Genomic DNA, 14186 nt, shown 5'->3' on the forward strand with positions numbered 1-14186 from the left:
AAATAACGTTCACTGCAAAGAGATGTTTAAGTTCTTCTGAGCAGTGCTTACACACCAGCAAGGGCCTTTCTGGTGGCATCGTGACCCTGTGGTGTTTGTCTGCCTGCATTAAAATTATACACAATTTAGCCCTGCTTCCCTGGAAACTGCTGAAATCTGTTGGACAGAGGGAAGTAGACCATGAATTCCTGATGTTCATTTTCATGTGTGCCCACTGTTCACTTCATCTGTTCAATTAGCTTTTCCCAAACATGATGTTTTCTCTCCTTGACTTTTTCAGTTCTCCCTCCCATCTCATTAGAGGAGACTGTGTGAGTGTTTGTGCGCTCCTGAGCTGCCCTTAGGAGTTACAGCACAGGGAGTGGAAGACCTTTTTAAGAACTGCCATGCTCACCTGCCTGGTTCTCCACCTCCACCAGATTCTCTTTAGACTCAGGCATTTCGGGTGTATTCCATGCTTTTGGTACTCTTTCCTCCAGGTCTGCTCTGAGCATCTGAAGGTCTTCCTTTGTGGACACCTGCAGGTTCTCCAAACCTTTCTGCAGGGCTTGCATGTTCTCAGGGAGTTTTTGAAGGGAGGCCCAGGTGTTGGTCATTTCCTTCATGGGTGGGATTGCTTGCTGGGTCATCTCCAGTTGTCTCTGCAACAGAGCCAGTTTCTCACTCAGAATCTTCTCCATTTCCTCCCGCATGGATTCCATGGCCACGGAGGTCATCTCCACCTTCCTTCCTGTGAAGAAAGAGAGGAGTCAGTGGAAACTCATACTGCCCCTTTCTCATTTGAGGCCTTGTTTCTCTGAGCAGGTAGTGCATTTGATGTTATGAATGTTAGGGGAAGAAGCCTTATAGTTTCAGTTCCATAGGAGTTCCCTAGAGTGTGCTGAAGTGAAAAACACGGCCTTCAGAAGCACTTTTCAGCAGAAAAAGACCTCTGTAGATTGCAAGAACGTGTAGAGAGAGAGGAATCCATTTCAGGTCTGATTTTCTGTTCCTTATCCCATGGAGGAGAAGTTGTGAAACCAAGCACCTGAACCAGAGTTCCTTCCAGCCCTCTCCCTCTAGACTGATCTGTCTCTTACGTGCATTGCTCCACTGAACCGAATCCTTCTCTGAGGTCCAGGGTACACCTGCTCTTGATGGAAGAGGACTGAAGTGAGAATAACATTCCACCTTTGCAGCATTGATTTGGATTGATAGAGTGCCAGAGGAATGGGGAAAATTCACAGGCCTTGAGATTCTGCCTGAAGGCTTCGCTAAAGCCGTCACAGCAGAACACGGGGTAGGAACTGCCCTATGCCATCTCATCAAGCCACAGTCTGTGCACTGTGGGATAGAAGGCTGTTTGTTGATTAGCAATATGGGGAAAGGGAGAGATTGTAGCAGGTTACCTAGGCTGGAAATGCTAGAGACTCAGCAGGGTCCTTCACTGCATGTGAAAAGCAGTGAGAGCTCCTCATACACAGTTTAGCCCTGCTTTCTTGGAAACTGCTGAAATCTGTTGGACAGTGGGAAGTAGACAATGAATTCCTGATGTTCATTTTCATGTGTGCCCACTGTTCACTTCATCTGTTCAATTAGCTTTCCCAAACTGCTCTGTTCTCACCTTTACCTTTTCAGTTCTCCCTCCCATCACATTAGAGGAGACTGTGTGAGTGTTTGTGCGCTCCTGAGCTGCCCTTAGGAGTTACAGCACAGGGAGAGGAAGGCCTTCTTAAGGGGTGCCATGCTCACCTGCCTGGTTCTCCACCTCCACCAGATTCTCTTTAGACTCAGGCATTTCGGGTGTATTCCCTGCTTTTGGTACTCTTTCCTCCAGGTCTGCTCTGAGCATCTGAAGGTCTTCCTTTGTGGACACCTGCAGGTTCTCCAAACCTTTCTGCAGGGCTTGCATGTTCTCAGGGAGTTTTTGAAGGGAGGCCCAGGTGTTGGTCATTTCCTTCATGGGTGGGATTGCTTGCTGGGCCATTTCCAGTTGTCTCTGCAGCACAGCCAGTTTCTCGCTCAGAATCTTCTCCATCTCCTCCCGCATGGATTCTTGGCCCCATGAGGTGTTTGTTTCCACTGTCCTTCCTGTTAAAAAAAGAGAACAGAGATTGGAAACTAACACTACATCCTGCTATTTGAAGCTTTGTCTCTCTGAGCAGGTAGTGCATTTCATGTTAGTAGTGTCAGCGGAAGCAATCCCTTAGTTTTACTTCCTAAGCAGACATTCTGTAGAGTAAACTGAAGCATGAAGCATGGCCTTCAGAAACTCTTCTCAGCAGAAAGGGAACTCTGTAGAGGGCAAGAATGTATCGAGAGGCAGGAATCCATTTCAGGTCTCATTTTCTGTTCCTTCTCCAGTGGAAGAGAAGAAGGGAAACCAAGCTCCTGAACCAGAGTTCCTTCCCTCCCTCTCCGTCTACACTGTTCTGTCCCTTATGTGCATTGCTCCACTCAACTGAAACCTTTCCTGCACTTCAAGGCAGCTCGGGATGCTTTCATCTAGCTCTGCATGGAAGAGGACAGAAGTGAGAACAAAATTCTACCTCTGCAACACTGACAGGGATTGATTGAGTGCCAGAGGAATGCGGAAAAGGCACAGGCCTTAAGATTCTGCCTGAAGGCTTTGCAAAGTCTGTACAGGCAGAACAGAGGGTAGGAATTGTACTATGCCATCTCTTCAAGCCACAGTCTGTGCACTGTGGGATAGAAGGCTGTTTGTTGATTAGCAATATGGGGAAAGGGAGAGATTGTAGCAGGTTACATAGGCTGGAAATGCTAGAGACTCAGCAGGGTCCTTCACTGCGTGTGAAAAGCATTGAGAGCTCCTCATACACAATTTAGCCCCGCTTTCTTGGAAACTGCTGAAATCTGTTGGACAGTGGGAAGTAGACAATGAATTCCTGATGTTCATTTTCATGTGTGCCCACTGTTCACTTCATCTGTTCAATTAGCTTTCCCGAACTGCTCTGTTCTCACCCTTACCTTTTCAGTTCTCCCTCCCATCACATTAGAGGAGACTGTGTGAGTGTTTGTGCGCTCCTGAGCTGCCCTTAGGAGTTACAGCACAGGGAGGGGAAGGCCTTCTTAAGGGGTGCCATGCTCACCTGCCTGGTTCTCCACCTCCACCAGATTCTCTTTAGACTCAGGCATTTCGGGTGTATTCCATGCTTTTGGTACTCTTTCCTCCAGGTCTGCTCTGAGCGTCTGAAGGTCTTCCTTTGTGGACACCTGCAGGTTCTCCAAACCTTTCTGCAGGGCTTGCATGTTCTCAGGGAGTTTTTGAAGGGAGGCCCAGGTGTTGGTCATTTCCTTCATGGGTGGGATTGCTTGCTGGGTCATTTCCAGTTGTCTCTGCAGCACAGCCAGTTTCTCGCTCAGAATCTTCTCCATCTCCTCCCGCATGGATTCTTGGCCCCATGAGGTGTTTGTTTCCACTGTCCTTCCTGTTAAAAAAGAGAACAGTGACTGGAAACTAACACTACATTTCGCCATTTGGAGCCTTGTCTCTCTGAGCAGGTAGTGCATTTCATGTTAGTAGTGTCAGCGGAAGCAATCCCTTAGTTTTACTTCCTAAGCAGACATTCTGTAGAGTAAACTGAAGCATGAAGCATGGCCTTCAGAAACTCTTCTCAGCAGAAAGGGAACTCTGTAAAGGGCAAGAATGTATCGAGAGGCAGGAATCCATTTCAGGTCTCATTTTCTGTTCCTTCTCCAGTGGAAGAGAAGAAGGGAAACCAAGCTCCTGAACCAGAGTTCCTTCCCTCCCTCTCCGTCTACACTGTTCTGTCCCTTATGTGCATTGCTCCACTCAACTGAAACCTTTCCTGCACTTCAAGGCAGCTCGGGATGCTTTCATCTAGCTCTGCATGGAAGAGGACAGAAGTGAGAACAAAATTCTACCTCTGCAACACTGACAGGGATTGATTGAGTGCCAGAGGAATGCGGAAAAGGCACAGGCCTTAAGATTCTGCCTGAAGGCTTTGCAAAGTCTGTACAGGCAGAACAGAGGGTAGGAATTGTACTATGCCATCTCTTCAAGCCACAGTCTGTGCACTGTGGGATAGAAGGCTGTTTGTTGATTAGCAATATGGGGAAAGGGAGAGATTGTAGCAGGTTACATAGGCTGGAAATGCTAGAGACTCAGCAGGGTCCTTCACTGCGTGTGAAAAGCATTGAGAGCTCCTCATACACAATTTAGCCCCGCTTTCTTGGAAACTGCTGAAATCTGTTGGACAGTGGGAAGTAGACAATGAATTCCTGATGTTCATTTTCATGTGTGCCCACTGTTCACTTCATCTGTTCAATTAGCTTTCCCGAACTGCTCTGTTCTCACCCTTACCTTTTCAGTTCTCCCTCCCATCACATTAGAGGAGACTGTGTGAGTGTTTGTGCGCTCCTGAGCTGCCCTTAGGAGTTACAGCACAGGGAGGGGAAGGCCTTCTTAAGGGGTGCCATGCTCACCTGCCTGGTTCTCCACCTCCACCAGATTCTCTTTAGACTCAGGCATTTCGGGTGTATTCCATGCTTTTGGTACTCTTTCCTCCAGGTCTGCTCTGAGCGTCTGAAGGTCTTCCTTTGTGGACACCTGCAGGTTCTCCAAACCTTTCTGCAGGGCTTGCATGTTCTCAGGGAGTTTTTGAAGGGAGGCCCAGGTGTTGGTCATTTCCTTCATGGGTGGGATTGCTTGCTGGGTCATTTCCAGTTGTCTCTGCAGCACAGCCAGTTTCTCGCTCAGAATCTTCTCCATCTCCTCCCGCATGGATTCTTGGCCCCATGAGGTGTTTGTTTCCACTGTCCTTCCTGTTAAAAAAGAGAACAGTGACTGGAAACTAACACTACATTTCGCCATTTGGAGCCTTGTCTCTCTGAGCAGGTAGTGCATTTCATGTTAGTAGTGTCAGCGGAAGCAATCCCTTAGTTTTACTTCCTAAGCAGACATTCTGTAGAGTAAACTGAAGCATGAAGCATGGCCTTCAGAAACTCTTCTCAGCAGAAAGGGAACTCTGTAGAGGGCAAGAATGTATCGAGAGGCAGGAATCCATTTCAGGTCTCATTTTCTGTTCCTTCTCCAGTGGAAGAGAAGAAGGGAAACCAAGCTCCTGAACCAGAGTTCCTTCCCTCCCTCTCCGTCTACACTGTTCTGTCCCTTATGTGCATTGCTCCACTCAACTGAAACCTTTCCTGCACTTCAAGGCAGCTCGGGATGCTTTCATCTAGCTCTGCATGGAAGAGGACAGAAGTGAGAACAAAATTCTACCTCTGCAACACTGACAGGGATTGATTGAGTGCCAGAGGAATGCGGAAAAGGCACAGGCCTTAAGATTCTGCCTGAAGGCTTTGCAAAGTCTGTACAGGCAGAACAGAGGGTAGGAATTGTACTATGCCATCTCTTCAAGCCACAGTCTGTGCACTGTGGGATAGAAGGCTGTTTGTTGATTAGCAATATGGGGAAAGGGAGAGATTGTAGCAGGTTACATAGGCTGGAAATGCTAGAGACTCAGCAGGGTCCTTCACTGCGTGTGAAAAGCATTGAGAGCTCCTCATACACAATTTAGCCCCGCTTTCTTGGAAACTGCTGAAATCTGTTGGACAGTGGGAAGTAGACAATGAATTCCTGATGTTCATTTTCATGTGTGCCCACTGTTCACTTCATCTGTTCAATTAGCTTTCCCGAACTGCTCTGTTCTCACCCTTACCTTTTCAGTTCTCCCTCCCATCACATTAGAGGAGACTGTGTGAGTGTTTGTGCGCTCCTGAGCTGCCCTTAGGAGTTACAGCACAGGGAGGGGAAGGCCTTCTTAAGGGGTGCCATGCTCACCTGCCTGGTTCTCCACCTCCACCAGATTCTCTTTAGACTCAGGCATTTCGGGTGTATTCCATGCTTTTGGTACTCTTTCCTCCAGGTCTGCTCTGAGCGTCTGAAGGTCTTCCTTTGTGGACACCTGCAGGTTCTCCAAACCTTTCTGCAGGGCTTGCATGTTCTCAGGGAGTTTTTGAAGGGAGGCCCAGGTGTTGGTCATTTCCTTCATGGGTGGGATTGCTTGCTGGGTCATTTCCAGTTGTCTCTGCAGCACAGCCAGTTTCTCGCTCAGAATCTTCTCCATCTCCTCCCGCATGGATTCTTGGCCCCATGAGGTGTTTGTTTCCACTGTCCTTCCTGTTAAAAAAAGAGAACAGAGACTGGAAGCTAACACTGGCTCCGGTCATTTGAGGCCTTGTCTCTCTGAGCAGGTTGCGCATTTCATACAAGGAATGTCAGGGGAAGAAATCCCTTAGTTTTAGTTCCTAAGCAGACATTCCCAAGAGTGTGCTGAAGTGCAAAACATGGCCTTCAGAAGCTCTTTTCAGCAGAAAGGGAACTGTGTAGAGGGCAAGAATATGTAGAGCAGCAGGAATCCAATTCAGGTCTGATTTCCTATTCCTTTTCCAGTGGAATAGAAGTGGGGAAACCAAGCTCCTGAGCTAGAGGTCCAACCCTTCACCACGCCCTCTATGCATTTTATCCTCCCTTGTTACTTTCCAGGCATTGCTCTCCACAATTCACAACTCCCTATCTCTTGGCGTTGTTTTGCTACCAGACAGCAGGGATATCTCCAGGCTGATAACAACATAAAAAGTCTGCTCCCTTCTGCTCTTGTCTGCTGAGGACCTGTAGATCTACCACCTGCTGGAGGATTGTTAAAAGTAAGTTTAAGAAGTAAGATCATGTCTTCCCAGCCTTATTCTACAAACTAGAGTCAGTACATACATAGAGTAGATTATGTCTGACACCAGTGAGCTGTGACCCTGGTAAAGGAACAGGGAGGAGGTAGAACATCACCCCAGCTGCAGTGTGTTATTGTGGGAAGAAGAAAATGGGGTCTGCCAGACTCTGAGGCCAGGATGTGAGCCAGTGCCTTTGCCTCCCAACCAGAAGCAATGCACAGCTAGAATAAGATGTGTCTGACACCAGACCAGGCTGCCCACAGCCACATCCAGCCTTGGCCTTGAATGCCAAGTGGATCCTGAACCCTTCCTGAGGCCTCATTTGCTTTCCACTAGGGATCACAGCAAACATTTTCTGTGTAAGTCTGATGATGTCTGGTCACACTACATTGAGTGTAGGCTCCATTGCTTTTGTATGAAATACAGAGCATGTAATTTTAAGGTGAATTTAGTGTTCCAGTGACAGAATGGTAGGAATGTCTTTTTTAAATCTTCAGACTTCTTATGCAGTGAAAGACTTCAGATTGTACAGTGTGATCTTAGAGGCCTCTTTTCTTTATGAGACTCATCTTATTTATGCATCTTTATCTTGTACACATGTGGTTCCAGGTGTCCAGATTACAAAGCCAAAAGATTATTTTGAAATGATGCCTGAGCTCTTTGATCCCACAGAGCTGGGAGTCTTTGTGTTGGGCTGGAGGAGATGTGACCCGAGAGATGGAAACCTTCTGAGCAGCCCTGACAAGGTGGCTTGTCACTGTTGACACTTCTGGAATAGATGTCCTTGCTAAGTGAAATCTGGACGTGAAGTGTGATCTGTGGGTCTACATTGCTAGAGAGGGATATGCCTGTTGAGCAGAGGGGAGGTGGTGGAACATCACCCAAGCTGCAATGTGTATTGTGGGGAGAACAAAATGGGTTCTGCCAGACTCTGAGGCCAGGATGTGAGCCAGTGCCTTTGTCTCCCAACCAGAAGCAACGCACAGCTAGAATAAGATGTGTCTGACACCAGACCAGGCTGCCCACAGCCACATCCAGCCTTGGCCTTGAATGCCTCCTGGGATGGGCTATCCACACCCTCCTTGGGCAACCTCTTCCAGTGTGTCACCACTCACTGAGAGAAAAGCTTCCTCCTAATATCTAACATAAATCCCAAACTGCAAAGACACCGCAGAGTGGGTATGTGGCCGTGAGTTGAGGAGAAGGGCTAACCCTGGGATGAAGGTTCAACATGGTGGGCACAGGTCTTCTCACAGCTCCAGTTACCTCTTTCCAGAATTACTGGATCTGCATTCCCCTTACTCTGCTTTGAGAACCTTTCTTGGACACTCTTATGTGAATCCACTCCGCTTTCCATCTTTGGAGCTTTCATTGGCCCATGGCTTAAAGCTGAAAAAGAAAAGGAGAGCAACAAGGCAACCATTTAACAACAACCATGCCTGACTTTTCTGACAGTCCATTCCATTTATCTCCCTGCATTCATTCTGCTTGCTGCAGGTCTGAGAGAGAGGGCATCCGTGGAGTGCTTCACTTCTATCCTGTGGCTGTGGATAAGCCACAACAGCAGGCCACCTCCTGGAAAGAGCAGGGGCAGGAAATGAGCACGTCCTGACTGCCAGGAAGGATGGGATTCAGCACAGACTCAGCTGGCACAGACCACTGCTGGCCTGGCCTGACAGACCTCTAAATCCCCCGGCAGGTTCCTGCAGTAGGTCATACAGGTAGGTGTCCATACGACCCTTGAGTGTCTCCAAAGGATGAGACTCCACCGCCTCTCTGGGCAGCTTGTTCTGGTGCTCGCTGGAACACTGTAAAGAAGTTCTCACTGCAAGGAATTTCTTCCTCCATATTTTTGTGTGGAACTTCCTATATTCCATTCCTTAGCCACTGCTACTTGTCCTATGAGAACTGGACTCAGTACTTCAGATGTGACTTCAGCAGAACAGAGTAGACAGGGAGGATCATGTTGCTCACTCTACTGGTCACATGGAGTTGGCTGCTCACAATTCCAGGACTGGGGAGCAGGGTGAGCTGGGACCTGCTGTTACTGAAGGATCAGCCCGGTCTGTCCAAGAACAGTTGCTTCATGGTGTTGGGATGAGCCCTTATGCACAACCACCTCTGCAGGTTCTGCGTGCTTTGCAGGGTCCTGCTCCAGCTGCCAGTCCTGAGAGTGAAGCCAGTTCATAAACATACCCTGGAGAGAACTGCAGGTGCCCGAGCTCTTTGGTCCCACAGAGCCGGGAAACTCAGCACAGGACCAGAAGAGATGTGACCAGAGAGATGGAAACCTTTCGAGCAGCCCAGAGAAAGCTGCAAGTCATTATTGACACTTCTGGAAAAGATGTCCTTGCTGAGTAAGGTCTGGATGCAAAGTGTGATCTGTGGGACTACATTGCTGGAGTAGGCTGTGCCTGACAGCACAGAACAGTGTCTCTCCGCCCAAATGCACCTCTCTCAGAAAACCCTGTCTCCTGATTTGTACTGGGAGGAGTTCTCACCACATCTTGCTCAGAGGGACAGACCCCTCAGTGCTCACTTCCCTGCACTCTCATACATCCCACCCGAGACGTTCTAAGGGATGACCACAGGCTACAGAAACAAGATCTGACATACTTTCCTGGAGACTCAAAATTCTTCCTTCGTTCTTGAACAATGGAAAATTGATGCTGGGATTCTGGATCTTTATGTTCAAACAAAAGATATGGAAAATTGCAAATATGAAGAAGTTTGTTTTTTTCTTTTGTTGTTGTTTTTTTGGGGGGGGGGGGTGAGGAGGGCTGGGTTTTTTTGTTTCTTTGTTCCTTCCCCCTCCACCCTCACTCTCCCCTGCCCCCCACTCTCTATAGAGAACTACAGAAATATACTGAAAAGCATTTGTGGAGTAACATGACATGAAGGCAGCACAGGGGGAAGGTGCTGTCTGTTCACTGCAACTACAGTTTTTCCAATGGGGAAAGGATAATGGGATATGTAAGAATATGGGGGGGTTTTGTGTCACTCGTCAAAATGCAGAGGAAGCTCCACAGAGAGGGGATGTGTCTGTCAGGTGGGGAGATGGGCTAAGACTGGGACGTGTGTCCAACATGGTGGGCATAGGTACATTTACAGCTCTAATTACCTCTTTCCCGACTTTCTGGAATGCCTCCTCCACTGCTTGTCTTGGAGAATCTTTCCTCATTTCTGTTACATGTATCCCCTCTGCTTTTGTGCTGAGTGGGGTGCGCAGGTACATTGCTGAAAGCTGGAAAAGGCAATCAGAGCTTTAATCAACAGACATGGGAAAAGCAATGTCTCCCCATAGCTTTTGGATCTGGGCAGCCTCCAAGTGGATCCTGAACCCTTCCTGAGGCCTCATTTGCTTTCCACTAGGGATCACAGCAAACATTTTCTGTGGAAGTCTGATGATGTCTGGTCACACTACATTGAGTGTAGGCTCCATTGCTTTTGTATGAAATACAGAGCATGTAATTTTAAGGTGAATTTAGTGTTCCAGTGACAGAATGGTAGGAATGTCTTTTTTAAATCTTCAGACTTCTTATGCAGTGAAAGACTTCAGATTGTACAGTGTGATCTTAGAGGCCTCTTTTCTTTATGAGACTCATCTTATTTATGCATCTTTATCTTGTACACATGTGGTTCCAGGTGTCCAGATTACAAAGCCAAAAGATTATTTTGAAATGATGCCTGAGCTCTTTGATCCCACAGAGCTGGGAGTCTTTGTGTTGGGCTGGAGGAGATGTGACCCGAGAGATGGAAACCTTCTGAGCAGCCCTGACAAGGTGGCTTGTCACTGTTGACACTTCTGGAATAGATGTCCTTGCTAAGTGAAATCTGGACGTGAAGTGTGATCTGTGGGTCTACATTGCTAGAGAGGGATATGCCTGTTGAGCAGAGGGGAGGTGGTGGAACATCACCCAAGCTGCAATGTGTATTGTGGGGAGAACAAAATGGGTTCTGCCAGACTCTGAGGCCAGGATGTGAGCCAGTGCCTTTGTCTCCCAACCAGAAGCAACGCACAGCTAGAATAAGATGTGTCTGACACCAGACCAGGCTGCCCACAGCCACATCCAGCCTTGGCCTTGAATGCCTCCTGGGATGGGCTATCCACACCCTCCTTGGGCAACCTCTTCCAGTGTGTCACCACTCACTGAGAGAAAAGCTTCCTCCTAATATCTAACATAAATCCCAAACTGCAAAGACACCGCAGAGTGGGTATGTGGCCGTGAGTTGAGGAGAAGGGCTAACCCTGGGATGAAGGTTCAGCATGGTGGGCACAGGTCTTCTCACAGCTCCAGTTACCTCTTTCCAGAATTACTGGATCTGCATTCCCCTTACTCTGCTTTGAGAACCTTTCTTGGACACTCTTATGTGAATCCACTCCGCTTTCCATCTTTGGAGCTTTCATTGGCCCATGGCTTAAAGCTGAAAAAGAAAAGGAGAGCAACAAGGCAACCATTTAACAACAACCATGCCTGACTTTTCTGACAGTCCATTCCATTTATCTCCCTGCATTCATTCTGCTTGCTGCAGGTCTGAGAGAGAGGGCATCCGTGGAGTGCTTCACTTCTATCCTGTGGCTGTGGATAAGCCACAACAGCAGGCCACCTCCTGGAAAGAGCAGGGGCAGGAAATGATGCCTGAGCTCTTTGATCCCACAGAGCTGGGAGTCTTTGTGTTGGGCTGGAGGAGATGTGACCCGAGAGATGGAAAACTTCTGAGTAGCCCTGACAAGGTGGCTCATCACTGCTGACACTTCTGGAATAGATGTCCTTGCTAAGTGCAATCTGGATGTGAAGTGTGATCTGTGGGTCTACATTGCTAGAGAGGGATGTGCCTGACCAGGTAGAGCAGCGGGGAGGTGGTGGAACATCACCCCAGCTGCAATGTGTATTGTGGGGAGAAGAAAATGGGGTCTGCCAGACTCTGAGGCCAGGATGTGAGCCAGTGCCTTTGCCTCCCAACCAGAAGCAATGCACAGCTAGAATAAGATGTGTCTGACACCAGACCAGGCTGCCCACAGCCACATCCAGCCTTGGCCTTGAATGCCTCCAGGGATGAGCTATCCACACCCTCCTCGGGCAACCTCTTTCATTGTGTCACCACTCACTGAGAGAAAAGCTTCCTCCTAATATCTAACATAAATCCCAAACTGCAAAACACTGCAGAGCGGGTACGTGGTCGTGAGTTGAGGAGAAGTGCTAACCCTGGGATGAAGGTTCAACATGGTGGGCACAGGTCTTCTCACAGCTCCAGTTACCTCTTTCCAGAATTACTGGATCTGCATTCCCCTTGCTCTGCCTTGACAGCCTTTCTTGGAGTCTCCTATGTGAATCCACTCCGCTTTCCATCTTTGGAGCTTTCTTTGGCCCATGGCTTAAAGCTGAAAAAGAAAAGGAGAGCAACAAGGTAACCATTTAACAACAACCATGCCTGACTTTTCTGACAGTCCATTCCATTTATCTCCCTGCATTCATTCTGTTAAGCCACAACAGCAGACCACCTCCTGGAAAGAGCAGGGGCAGGAAATGAGCACGTCCTGAGTGCCAGGAAGGATGGGATTCAGCACAGACTCAGCTGGCACAGATCACTGCTGGCCTGGCCTGGCAGACCTCTATAATATTCACCCTTCTTCAGGACATCCGCACTTGGATGTTACACAGGACAAAGACCTGAAAAGAAGCAATGTGGGGGACAATGACAGTGTCAGGTAGGAGAACAAGGCAATGTCACTATTTCCCATAGGCCACATCTCCTGGATGCAGACACTGTCCTCCCCGCTGGGGTTCCCTATTGCTTAATGCTCCTTCTCTGAGGATCCCTCAAGCACTCATGGATCACAGTGGCACAGAATTGCAGGGCTTGGAAGGGACCTCTAGGGATCATGGAGTCCAACCCCCCAGCTAAAGCAGGTTCCTGCAGTAGGTCATACAGGTAGGTGTCCAGACGGCTCTTGAGTGTCTCCAAAGGATGAGACTCCACCACCTCTCTGGGCAGCTTGTTCCGGTGCTCACTGGAACACTGTAAAGAAGTTCTCACTGCAAGGAAAGTCTTCCTCTGTATATTTGTGTGGAACTTCCTATATTCCATTCCTTGGCCACTGCTACTTGTCCTATGAGAACTGGACTCAGTACTTCAGATGTGACTTCAGCAGAACAGAGTAGACAGGGAGGATCATGTTGCTCACTCTACTGGTCACATGGAGTTGGCTGCTCACAATTCCATGACAGGGGAGCAGGGTGAGCTGGGACCTGCTGTTACTGAAGGATCAGCCCAGTCTGTCCAAGAACAGTTGCTTCGTGGTGTTGGGATGAGCCCTTATGCACAACCACCTCTGCAGGTTCTGCGTGCTTTGCAGGGTCCTGCTCCAGCTGCCAGCCCTGAGAGTGAAGCCAGTTCACAAACACACCCTGGGGAGAACTGCAGGTGCCCGAGCTCTTTGGTCCCACAGAGCCGGGAAACTCAGCACAGGGCCAGAAGAGATGTGACCAGAGAGATGGAAACCTTTCGAGCAGCCCAGAGAAAGCTGCAAGTCATTATTGACACTTCTGGAAAAGATGTCCTTGCTGAGTAAGGTCTGGATGCAAAGTGTGATCTGTGGGACTACATTGCTGGAGTAGGCTGTGCCTGACAGCACAGAACAGTGTCTCTCCGCCCAAATGCACCTCTCTCAGAAAGCCCTGTCTCCTGATTTGTACTGGGAGAAGTTCTCACCACATCTTGCTCAGAGGGACAGACCCCTCAGTGCTCACTTCCCTGCACTCTCATACATCCCACCCGAGATGTTCTAAGGGATGACCAAAGGCTACAGAAACAAGATCTGGCATACTTACCTGCAGACTCAAAATTCTTCCTTCGTTTTTGAACAATGGAAAATTGATGCTGGGATTCTGGATCTTTATGTTCAAACAAAAGATATGGAAAATTGCAAATATGAAAAAGTTTTTTTCATTTGTATTGTTTTTTTGCGGGGGGGGTTGGTTGGGTTTTTTTGTTTGTTTGTTTCCCCCCCCCCCCCCCCCTCAACCCTTCTCCCTCTGCCCCCCACTCTCTGTAGAGAACCACAGAATTATACTGAAAAGCATTTGTGGAATAACATGACATGAAGGCAGCCCAGGAGGGAAGTGGTGGCTTTTCACTGCAACTACAGTTTTTCCAATGGGGAAAGGATAAAGGGATATGTCAGAATATGGGGGAGTTATCGAGCCACTTCTGGAACCGCAGGGAAAGATCCACAGAGAACACGTGGCTGTGAGGTGAGCAGAAGGGCTAAGACTGGGATGTGTGTCCCCCATGGTGGGCAGAGGTACATTTGCAGCTCTAATTACCTCTTTCCCGACTTTCTTGAATGCCTTTTCCATTGCTCGTCTTGGAGAACCTTTCCTCATTTCTGTTACATGTATCCCTTCTGCTTTTGTGCTGAGTGGGCTGCTCTGGTGCATTGTTGAAAGCTGGAAAAGGCAATCAGAGTTTTAATCAACAGACATGGGAAAAGC

The 14186-nt window shown here is 48.4% G+C and overlaps 1 protein-coding gene across 39 annotated transcripts in view; it reads right to left on the reverse strand.

Moving 5' to 3' along the window:
* LOC112531052 (cingulin-like) overlaps positions 1-14186 on the reverse strand; it is a 42177-nt gene that overhangs the window by 8591 nt on the left and 19400 nt on the right. For 10 of the 39 annotated variants that reach the window (XR_005842231.2, XM_040654090.2, XM_040654087.2 and 7 more), the window contains 12 exons: positions 14019-14141; positions 13524-13586; positions 11897-12073; positions 10939-11115; positions 9812-9934; positions 9311-9373; positions 7903-8079; positions 5804-6142; positions 4447-4785; positions 3090-3428; positions 1732-2070; positions 395-730 (listed from right to left, as the gene is read on the reverse strand). Coding sequence is in view for 38 of the 39 variants with exons in the window: in XM_040654090.2 (XP_040510024.1) it covers positions 395-730; positions 1732-2070; positions 3090-3428; positions 4447-4785; positions 5804-6142; positions 7903-8079; positions 9311-9373; positions 9812-9934; positions 10939-11115; positions 11897-12073; positions 13524-13586; positions 14019-14141 (2595 nt within the window). In the remaining variant the exon portion in view is untranslated. Of the gene's footprint in view, positions 1-394; positions 731-1731; positions 2071-3089; positions 3429-4446; positions 4786-5803; positions 6143-7902; positions 8080-9310; positions 9374-9811; positions 9935-10938; positions 11299-11896; positions 12074-12193; positions 12965-13523; positions 13587-14018; positions 14146-14186 lie in introns of those variants that run through there. The other 29 variants (XM_040654075.2, XM_040654070.2, XM_040654072.2 and 26 more) reach the window with 25 other exon arrangements.

Source organism: Gallus gallus, chromosome 31 (genome assembly GCF_016699485.2).
Source record: "Gallus gallus isolate bGalGal1 chromosome 31, bGalGal1.mat.broiler.GRCg7b, whole genome shotgun sequence".
NCBI lineage: Eukaryota > Metazoa > Chordata > Aves > Galliformes > Phasianidae > Gallus > Gallus gallus.